Genomic DNA, 11,465 nt, shown 5'->3' on the forward strand with positions numbered 1-11,465 from the left:
TGCGGTCTCTGGTGGGGGACGGCCACGTGACCGAGCGCGTGTTCCAACAATAACAGCTGCACTGTTGCACTTGCCTCAATTCACGTCCAGCCTCCTCCGAAGCAGGACCTCTGCGAAGCGGTCCCTCCGAGTCCTCTCGACTCTGTTCTCTTCGAAGAAAAGTTGTTCCTCGAACAAATTACTCTTCGGTGTTGCTAAATACTGTATCGTGCTTCGTACGTGAAAGATCATAATCGTAGACCGAACACTGTAAATCGTAGACTGTTGATCGTGTATTATCGATCGAAGATTGTACATCGCAAACTGTTGTAAATTATTGAACCGTTCAGTGATTAAAGAAGAAAAGAGACTGGATGTTCGAATTTCGTTTTGCCGATTGATTTCGGTGAACGAAAAAGTGTCCCGAGGTTGCGGGGGATGCTGTAAGGGTGGTGCTACCCTCTAAGAGTGTCAAGAAAATATTAAGAAGAAGGTGGAGAATAAGGTGTCGGAGATGATTCCTGCTCGAGGATTAATCTTCGTCGCCCTTGGCGCTTGTTTCCTGGCTGCTATTATCGAGGTAAGAGAGTTTTCTGCTCGAAGGGGTGGGTTTTGCGAGTTTACAGGGATGTCGATTGCTTCGTATCGGAAATGGTTGATCGGACTTTGTGGAAATCATTTTAGATCCGAAGAAAGAACCTGTTAGGGCGTACATAGAATCTTCTATTGAAATAAAAAAATGGAAAGCAGAGTTATACTGGATTGTACGGACGTACGGAATCAACGATTTCTGAAACTCAAAGCGGTTTATCTAGTCTGCGTGATTTAATGTTGGCGCGTATGTAAGAAATAATTTGAATAGCTTGGACATCGATAAATAGATGAGTTTCTCGCGAGGTTTCGCAAGAGATAAACAAGCTCGAAGTAGGAAAACAGACTTGTGTCGGTGAGGCGTATAAATCTCTATCGAACGCATTTGTCCCTTGACAGTGGATTAGAGATTGATTCTGATTTATCCGCAGCGAATGCGGTGTCCGATTCTCTTGGATCGAACCTTCGGCATCGCTAGTCTTTAGAAAACACACATCGAGAACTATGTATCTTCTTAATGTTAGTTTACCTTCCTGTTGATTGGCACCTTTTGATTAAATTGATCTTAAATTTTACATATGGTACAACGTCGGACAAAAGATAAAAAATACCGAACACACTTTGCTGCGTTAATCGTCGCGACATAATCGCCAAAAAAATTGTGTCAACCACCATGTCAGAGCTTCCACGCTCCATGGTTTTCCTCGCGGAGGTCGCCAGAGCTTAACGATCCATACAATAACAGTGTATAAATCCTCCCCATCCGACTCTATACGTCCGAGATAATCATAAATAAATTGTGTCCGAGGCGTTTCGTTATTTTCACGAAGAGACTCTCGGTCTTCTCCGCGTGAACGTACACGCGGCGGGACAGGATTCATAATACAACCGAAACAGGATGAATTGCGCAAGGAACGCACCGGTGCGGTGCGTCGTTCTCGAACGAAGGAAACTATAATTCTTGGCAATTACGCCAGCGAATATTTCTGCGGGATCTATCGTTGTCGCTAACAGCTTTGCCAGTCGATATCGAATCGCTTAAACGGATTTTTCAATATCAAATGTTTTATCATCTTGTTAATACCTTTATCTGGACATGGAGTTGGATAATGTTATACAACTTCGCCAAAATAAAGCTAAAATGCTGCTCAATGTTCCTTGAAAAAATCCTTTTTAAAAAACTATGTTAGTTTTACCCGATTTGATTAGGTTTATGCTTCCAGGGTTGCATTTACCGCATACCCCCTTAAGATAGCAACCCCGAAAGCGTGGAAAAGCGAGGTCCAGCAAATTTGCCACTCTCTCTCTCTCTCTCTCTCTCTCTCTCTCTCTCTCTCTCTCTCTCTCTCTCTCTCTCTCTCTCTTTCTCTTTGAAGAACGCGAGTAAAAAAGATTGACTCCTCGAGTGGGGCTCGCTCGACGCAACCCCCTTTTCGTTTTTGTGTCTGAAGCTCCCCTGCCGGGATATCTGGGACACGACCATACTCGCCCGCATTGTTGTTCGGGGCACTCGTGTTCCTTGAACCGTTCGCGAGATAAAAGCCACTCGTTTAGCGGCTCGAAGAGGCCGGTGCTATCTTTGTGTCTCGTTCAACAGCTAAGACACCGGAGCCTCTCGCGAAAACCTTCGAGATTTCCGTGTTTCGAGTGTCGAGCGGCGAATTAGAGCACGATTCGCTTGATTACAGCAATACCTCGATATATGCGAAAGAGATCTACGCGATATTTATCAAAAATATATCCCCGCTACAGGAAGATGCACTCCAGAAGCTGAATCATCGTGAGCAACATTTTTTATCTATAATTACGTCTTTATGAATACTTTACCGATTTTTGAAGAAAAGTTGGACGAGAGGACACCCGTGACATTTTTCCGATTAAAATGAGTTCAAACACGACAAAATTCGAATTCGCATGTTTGTTAGTTTAATCCACGACCCTGTGGAGCATCGATTATGCGAACGGTCGTGCTCCATTGGTCAGTTCGTGAATCGAACAAGCAAATGTGTCGTGTTCGGACTCGTTTTAATCGGAAAAAACGCCACAAATGTGTTGGCGAGAGATTGCTGACAAAATTAAAGGCTACAATCGTCCGATCGACCGCGCAAGCGATCGATATCGAACAAGTTTGACTCGTACTATCGGATTCGTCGGATTCGCGCCGAAGTCGTGAAATTTTCGCAGGGTTTCTCGGGAAGGTTCGCGACTCGTTAATTTTCGGGGGCTCGTTAACGGGCATCGGTGCGCTCGAGCGACTCGCAAAAGCGACTTTGAGAACGCGTCGAGCACCGTTACAGTTTTCAGCGGCGACTTTCTCGCCGCGCCCCCGTCTCACCCCCGCCGCGTCTTACCGGAATAACGAGCTCTCGGACCCTCGTCCTTTTTTAATTGTCTATTTTTGCGCCACGGCTTCCTGCACACTTTTTCCGTTTGCTACCGCTGCTGCCCTCGTCGCAACGCGTCGCGTCGCGCCGCGCCGCGCCGTTTCCTTTCTTTCATTTTCAACGACCGTTATTCTTCGCGCCGAAATGAATTTTCCCTGCTAACCTGCCTATACCGCATCGCAGAATGCGGGAACAGCGGGAATACGAATTAACCTTCGCGCCGATAACCAACATTTTCTAGGATACGCAATCACGTTGCGTTACTTTTAACCCTTTGCACTCGGAGCTATTTTAACTGGAAAATTAAACATTTCCTCCTAGCTATGAAATTGGTATAATAGCTCATACAATACCTAAATGTTTAGTAATTGATTAGATTCCGATATATTCAATAATGTAAACAATATTTTGAATAATGGTACAGCAATTTTGAGCGGTGCCTCAGAGGGTTAATGGTTAATTCCTCATTTTTCTTATTATCTGTGTCGTCTAAGACTACAATAATATTCTATGAGAGCCAGTAACCGCATCGCAAAAATTACAAGACATTCTATGCATTCGTAACAAAAATGAATACAGATAAGATTATAAAGGATTAAAAGGCGCTGTGGCAACCATCCCTGGTGGAAAACAGCACTTTCCTTGCCGAGTTTCCCCGGAAAAATGAATGAGTCGAGGCAGGGGCTACGTCTCTGGGTCCAGGGTGGATCAGTTTCCATCGCAATTGCAATTCCCCTCGCGCGACGGGGTTCTCCGGGAAAGTGAAACGAAACGTTCTCATTCTCGGTAAGATGTTACCGGAGCGTCGCGTCGCGTCGCGGCGGCGCAGCGGTACACCGGAAGCCGGATATCCCTGAAGAGATGCGTATATAGGCAGCGACTGGTAGCTATCCTGCTCCTGCTACCTTGCTGTCCGTGGGCTGAAGAGGCGCGTAGGTCGCGGCAGGGTCGGGGACTGGCGGATCTACCTTCTCCGCGTTCCCATGGCATGCTAATGAGCCCCGCGAACCACGAAATACCCCAGTGAACTGAATACAGCACGCTGACAACATCTATCTAACCCAGACCACGCGTCCCCTTCGCTTAGTCTATCCCCGGTGAATCTGCTTTGACTTTGATAACACCGCCTACCGGGCGCGAAGTCGTGCTCTATCGTGTTTGCAGCTGATTATACGAGCTCCGATATCTAGTAGTTAGTAGAACACACCTTCGCAGACTAATCCTAAACCATCCCATCGACTAACCCCTTGTCCTACCATTTATTTCACGGTTTCAGCGATTAGAACACTTTTTGTAGTTCATGTCCTCCAATAACTATACGCTAACGAAACCAAAACAGAATTTCATAACATACATATTTATTAGAATCGCAGTCAGTTCAGAATCTTCATCGCGAGTCTGACACGATATTGTAGGGCAAGGGGCTAAGAGCGAATAAAAGAAATAATTCTGGCATCTGAAAATCAATTTTAAAAATACAACGACAATGACATTGGAAGATACGATTCCCCCATCAATTTACACCCGGCTCTCTAATCACGAAGCACAATGACGTACTTCGTGGAGGCCCGTTTCACCCGGGAAACTCCGCGGATCCGAGTAAAAGCGGAATTGAGCGTTGCGAAGCGCGTCTCCGATCGGATAAATAAACAAGGGCACGGCTGAACGGGCGAAACAGACTTTCGCGGATGCGAATTTCTGCATTCCTCCTTAACCCACTCCGCCCTGGCTCCGCTCGGCTTCGGGCTCGGTCTCGGGCTCGGGCTCGGCTCAGAGCCCGGGGTAAATGGGTCGCCTTTCACGAGGCACGTTTCTTCGGCGAATTTCGCGTTTCGCGGCGAGTCTCGCGAGTCCTATCGAATATTTAACGATTTTACGGTGGCGTATGCACAAAGGGGGTATTTCCAGGAGCGTCGCTACACAGGCCGCCACGGGAATCGATTGCCCCGGGCATCGGAGCAATTGAAAAGACCGCGGAGTGGCCACCGAAGACGATTTAACGCGTTCGCTACTGTTTTCCGGTGATCATGTCTGCGTCAGTTGGACGCTTTTGGCAACATTAACCTACAATTAGTTTGTTAGGTGAAACAACTAAAATATTATTTATGCGCCTGTTGGAAAAATGTGAATGCAAAATATGAGTACGGACGCACGGTCGTTTAAGCCCGAAGAGCTTGGTAAATTTAAAATTCTCTTTCTCAGATAATTATACTGGAATGTTCTGCTTCCATGCATATTGCATTTTAAAAAATTTAAAAATGCCGGGGTACACTCTCCTCTCGAGTAAGCTTCTCTGTTATAAATTAATTTACATTTGCTGCATAAAGATGTGCTCCAAGAATATCGACCCTCATCCACGAAGCAGTTTCATAAACAATTGCGCTGTCCAACATATCGGAAAAGGAAGATCGCAACAAAATCCCAGGGCTCTCGGACAATCCTCGAGCCAAAGTTAGGGAACAGCGTCTACCGCCAATTTCCCACGTAGGAATTCATTTAAGTGGAGATAAGTTTCCCGGGGCCAGTGACAGGTTAAAACGGTTCCCTTGATCGTCGGCATTCGACTCCACCCACGCTCGCGTGCAAGTGGACAGTGACAGTGTTCCGCACTTTGTTAGCACGCGCGGGAATAGAGCCGCCGGACTATCTAACAAAGAGAGGGAGAGAGCGAGAGTTGCATCGAGCCGGTGGAAACGAGCTTTCTCAGGAACAGAGCTAGCCTTTTGTCAGCTCCCACGGCTTCTGGCCCGCGCGATTCCAACTTGTCATCGTGTCTGATCCTTCCGACACCGGGTCTTCCAGTTTCCTCGCTCCCTGGACGTCCGGCATTAAACCTGCAGTTTCCTCTCAACCCCTCAAATTTACCTTTTTCTTTACTTTTTACCTCGACGTCGACGGCTACGTCTCGTTGTCGTCCTCGTTTCGTATTCTGCGCTCTTCTTCCTCTTCTTCCCGCTCCTGTTCTGCATCCGTTTTTACCCATGGGGAAGCTTTTCTTCTAAAACGCGCCGGTTACTCCGCCTTCCGGTATGCCGACGCAAAAGAATCGCTGATCCAAGCGTGAAACGATAGTTTAGCCCGCGGCCACAACAGTGTTCGAGACAATGCGAAAAGTCCAATTTTGGTAGAACGAAATCTGGAAAAAATGTATGTATACTGTAGACGTGTACACAAAACATTGTAGAAAAATTCCATTTTGTGTTCCATTTCCTCCGGCTCGAATTCCGGGGCTGCTAATTATCCAACAGGCGGGAACGATCGGGTATAGATAAACCGCGTTCGCATGCCGGTGTATCCCGGTAACGACAATCGGAAGGACGACGGCGCGGTGCGTCGGTGGAGGGAGCCCTTTATTCCTTGTCCGTGTGCTCGATGCATGCATATATGCATTAGGATTCAGGTCGAAAGGTCGACGAACACCGAAGATAACTGTACGGTGCGTCGAGGGCTTGGCAAAATTAACGAAAACCCGTGGAAAACGTGCATTGCTCGCAGAAGCGGGCACGGGGCACGGGGAGATGAAAACGTCCGCCAGAAAGAGAGTCGCGAGAAAACGTAGAGAGAAAGAGAGAGAGGAGGGAAAGGACACAGAGGTAAACCGAGTGGAACAACAGAAACCGGGGGCTGAGGATGGAACAAAAGGAGCCACGCGGAAACGGAATAGAACATTAAGCGGGGCGGAGAGGGCGAGAGATCAAAAGATGGCGCCCGGAATGAATGGCCACGGTAGAAAGATACATGTGTAAACAGAATACAAAAGCTCTCGGAGGCTGAGAGACACGGGGTTGGCTGGATTTTATTCGGTGGGTTTAGTTTTTTCACGAGACCGAAGGAAAGGGAGAGCTGGTTACCTACCGCAACCCTTTCTCTCCTTCTGTCTCTTTTTTTTTAGCTACCGTAGACGTACGACGTTCGAGGATTGGGTACCCTGGTGCGTCGGTTTTCTCTCTCTCTTGTACATATTCTGTTCCTCCGCGTGGACCACGCCGCTTTTTGCTTATTTATGTCACGGGACCAACACGCCGCGCCGCGTCGCCGGTAACGGAAACCGGTGTTGTGTGTGTGCTGCGGTGTGGGAATTGTTGGAGAGGAAAAAGTTTTTCGCAAATAAGAGTGAGGGACAGGTGGGAGAAGGCGTGGCGAGGAATACCAAACGAGGGCGCAACGCGAACTATCTGCCACGACAAAAGTCCTTCGTTTGGATTGATAATTGCGTGTCTATTAACGCGGTGGCTGCCGCGTCGCTCGTACGTCGTACACGTACGGGCGATAGAACTACATTATGTGTCCAGACTTGGAAATGAATTTTTCGAGAAGGTTCGAAGGTCCACTTTTTACACTGACATCGTCGCGATGGGACACGAACGTAAAATTTCTCGAGCATCGAAAGGTTAATCGAAAGGTTCATCGGTACGAATAGTCTCTCGCATTGTAAAATTCTTTATCTTGACAACTCTGAGAGATTCACACACGCCTCAGCATTCTCAGCGTCGCGTGGTAGCCCTTTTGCAACTCGGCGAGTCTCTCTCGGCCGGGTAGCAACAGCAGAATTGTCTTGCTCGAGGGGCCGCAAACCAAAATAAGGAGCCATACATCGCGCATCGGTCAGATCGCTGTTCGGTCAAGAAGATCGAGCCCGAAGGCGACCGAGCGTACCAACTTTTCGAGTCTCCCGCCCCCTCGTTCTCATTCTCAATTTCGTCTCGAAGCGCAGCTGCGTAGGCGCGCGCAGTCGACTCGAATCGAGTGTCTGGGCCCTGGGCCCTAGGGCCTGGCCACAACTCGGTCGACTGTGCTTCTTGGACGAGATGGAGAGGGGGAAGGAACAATGGGGTGGCGTCGGCCGTAGATAATTATCAGCGTTGGCTCGGCAGCTGCGCCGCGCCGATTCGTTTCACCCTCGAGCGTCGGTGGGCCTTCCTGCAGTAACCGGGGCCCCTCGCCCTTCCTCCACCTATGGGGACTTACGGGGAAAAGTTCATCGTGCCGTGACACGTACTTACGTATGCGTACACGCGCGTAAGTATGCCCCTGAAAAGTATCTGGACGGTGCTGGTTCGATTTACTTTTCGTTCCTATGAAATCGGTCTATTTCGTCGAACGATTTTCATCGGTAAATTAATCGATTCAGCGGTGCCAGAAAAGCTAAAGTCGTTTGATCCACGTTCAAAAAGATTGTTCCAATTGGAAGAGCGTGGCCCATCGATTATGAGACCGACTGTATTTTTGCGGGATCGCAATTGAGAAAGTGTCCTCGTACATTCGAGCGGCAGTTGTGTGTGTGGCAGGGTTAGCGTGTTGTTTCGTAGTCATTGCTTCGCAGAATGACCTCTTGTCTCCTGTCGCCTGTCTCCTGTCCGCCGCCTCTCGAACACGTGCGCGGGCTAGCAACCCCTTCGGCTCCACGGACCGTTGCACCGTTGCACCGCGGTGCAACAGGGTGCGACGGCCGACGCTGCTTGGGGAAAACTCGTCTTCCTGTGTTTTCTTTGCCTCGAGTCTCCGCGTTGTACCTTCCGTGGTGATTCTTTGTTTGTCAACTGGGTAGAGACTGACTCTTTCCTCGTATGATCTTCTGGATTACTTTCAATCGAATGAAACGTCAAGAACAACATTGGAAAAATAAAAACTTTTCGGAAAATCCTCCAATACACATTTTTCGCTAATAAAACGTATAAAATCGAGACTTCGGATCAATGATCAAGGTTACCGTTACGTGGTTTCATTGTTAGGAAGGACCTTTTCGTGGAATTGCAGTGATAAAATGATCGACTGGGTTCGACGCATTCGGTGGTTGTACACTGTATACATATTGGATGCGTGTCGCTTGCACTCGCGCAGGACAGGAAGGCGAAGACAAAAGTCGGTTGACTCGTTGGTCGCTGCACGCGCCGCTGACTAAACACAGTGGGCAGGGGTCGGAGATGCCAATTTAGCAGACTGTCGAAATATCGAAGCTGCCACTGGTAATTCAAGTGACAGTTGTATTACGTTTTACGTAGCGTTCGTTCGTGACGGGGCGGCGGGCAATTTTAAACGCGTGTATTTACAGTCTGCCTGCCGAAACACAACATACTGTGACGGGTATGTAACATTTCGGCTCGCTACCAGAGTATATGGCATTTTTTCAGCAAAATCAATTTTACACGGAAGAACTTTCAGAAAAATATATAGAGCACGACTAAGATCGCAATTAATTCCTAATCCAATTCTTCATCCGAAATACAATAGTACCAATTACGTCGCAAGTCTGTCGAGTGAAAAAAAGAAAAGACGCAGCGATCTGTAATCTCGCGTGGAAACTGTTGCAACGTTAATTGCGGCTCATCGAGCAAAAGATTCATCGGCACGAGGTAGTTTGCGGAAGGAGGAGGAGGAAATAAAGGGGGCAGTGATTTATAGGCGTCCGTGGATCCACAATAACGACGGAAGCGACGGTGTTGGTAGTGACGCGTGTGAATAGGACTTCCGGCAACTACAGGCAAACCGGAAGCGGTAATTGCGATGGCTTTTGTGTCTTTCCTCTCTTTCTCCTATTTTTCTTCTTTTTTTTTACGACGTGCCGGTGTATCGACGCGCCGATAAATTTCAATCGAAAATCATTCCTTCCTGGTCGACGAGCAACGTGGCGCCACAGAAATTTCCCCTCCGTTTTTTTATTATACATTTCCTCGCGTCGATTCGCGGGGAGATTCGGCGTGCTTCGTCGATTTATGGGCAATCGACGAAATACTCTTCTCTTTTTCTCTCTTTCGAGAAAGGGAATAAAACGCGATGTTACATCTCTCTCTCTCTCTCCCGAATAAAAGTAACGCGTTGTAGAAGCTTTCCAAGCCACCTATATTTAGTGATGACTGTGCGCGCGACCCTTTTCGAGTATCGACGCAGATTCAGCACTTAGGTGAAAATAGTGCTCGTTTTAATGGGTGCACTCTACCGTGCTCGCGTAACGACGGGCTCAATCGAGAGAGAGAAAGAGAGAGAGAGAGAGAGCGTCGCCTAATTTAAAAAGAACGTTCGATGACGCTCGCCAATTCGCGCTTTTACAGTTTTAGGCGCCCCCGGATTCACTCCGGGCTCGCTAAAAATATTTGACCTGGCTAATAGCGGCGCGGCCGGCTATCCTACGGATTTGATCAATTTATGGGAAAAGTGACTTACAACGATTGAAATCTTCAGATAAGAAGCATAAAAATGAAAGAGTATCAACGTACTGCACTTGTGTCGTGTACAAACACATAATGTAAAAAAAAGCATTGAAACGATATCATGCGGGCTACCATTTTAATTAGATAGACACGACGAATCCGCCGATAAAGTTTTAATAAAGAAACGATCGATAAGAAGAAAGTTCTGTTGCCTTTATCCGGAGGCGACAAGAGGTTCTCCGATCCGGATCGTCACAAAACGATCTTCCGTTGAAGAACGGACGATGCTTTCGGCGCGAAATTGCATCGGCTGCGGCCGCGGCTCAGGAAAGGATACGCGCAAACGTCTAGGAAGCGTGTACAAGGAAGTGAAAAATAATTTTCTTCTGCTCCGGGTAACCGGTGAAGCGTGCTCTCGTAAGGAAGGGAACCGTCCTCGAAGAGGGTTCTTAACTTTAATCAATAACGAAAGGGGTTCGCGGACGGGAAGCTAGGAAATTACGTCCTTGCAAGGAGCCGGTGCAATCAACGAAGGACGAGACGAGCCCCATGGAAACGGGTTTTAATAATTTCCGACCGTTTTTCCCAGCCGTGAAACACAGAGGCAGAGGCGATGCGATGAGGCGCGATCCGTCGCGTTCCACCGTTCGCTCTTCCACCAAGAACAAGACTGCCACTGCTGAAATAATAATATTAAATGTTTCTTGTACATTGTACGACTTGATTACGAAGTGGATAAAGCTCCGTAGTCCAACGTTTCAACTCCCGGCGATTTTTGCAAATCAAAAACGTTCCCGTTCCCAGTGGCCTGTCAACTCCAACTAATTCCGCGTGGCGGGGGGAAATTGGCCTTTGTGGTGACCCAAACCGCGAAATACGGAAATAGCAGTGATTAGTCGACAGAGGGAAGAGGCAATTATCATCTTTGGACGTTTGTTTGCGTCCAGTTTCCTGTTCGTGCCGCGTGACCCGGTTACCGGCGGGGCCCGGCGACGAGTTCCGCCGACCGTCGAAGAAACCAAAGCGAGAACAATCGCAAGTAGCAACTGATTCAAAAAATGATATATGGCTATGGCAACGCGAGCAGAGTATCGTTCCAAGTTCCAAGTTCCAAGTATATTTTCTAGTCCATTCGAGCGACAAGTTCCGAATCGTTCATAATTTAATCACCGACTATAATTTATTAAGAGGGCAGGTTATATGTCGCGTTGACCGCGGTATGGTTGGGTAATTTGTCCAGCGGGAGTCGGTATTATTAACCCTTTTCAGCGGACTCGTTTCACCCGCAAATTGACAGGGTGCATCCTTACGTGAGAAGAGCTTGGATCGTGTTACGCCACCGATAAGGTGACACTCTTCGGGC

The 11,465-nt window shown here is 47.9% G+C and overlaps 1 protein-coding gene across 1 annotated transcript in view; it reads left to right on the forward strand.

Annotated features, from left to right (window-relative positions):
• Positions 1-11,465, forward strand: part of LOC143215927 (uncharacterized) — a 20,978-nt gene continuing 9,513 nt past the window's right edge. Inside the window, exon 1 of the mRNA XM_076438550.1 lies at positions 1-559. Coding sequence (XP_076294665.1) covers positions 494-559 — 66 coding nt within the window. The 5' untranslated portion in view covers positions 1-493. The remainder of the gene's footprint in view (positions 560-11,465) is intronic.

Source organism: Lasioglossum baleicum, chromosome 2 (genome assembly GCF_051020765.1).
Source record: "Lasioglossum baleicum chromosome 2, iyLasBale1, whole genome shotgun sequence".
NCBI lineage: Eukaryota > Metazoa > Arthropoda > Insecta > Hymenoptera > Halictidae > Lasioglossum > Lasioglossum baleicum.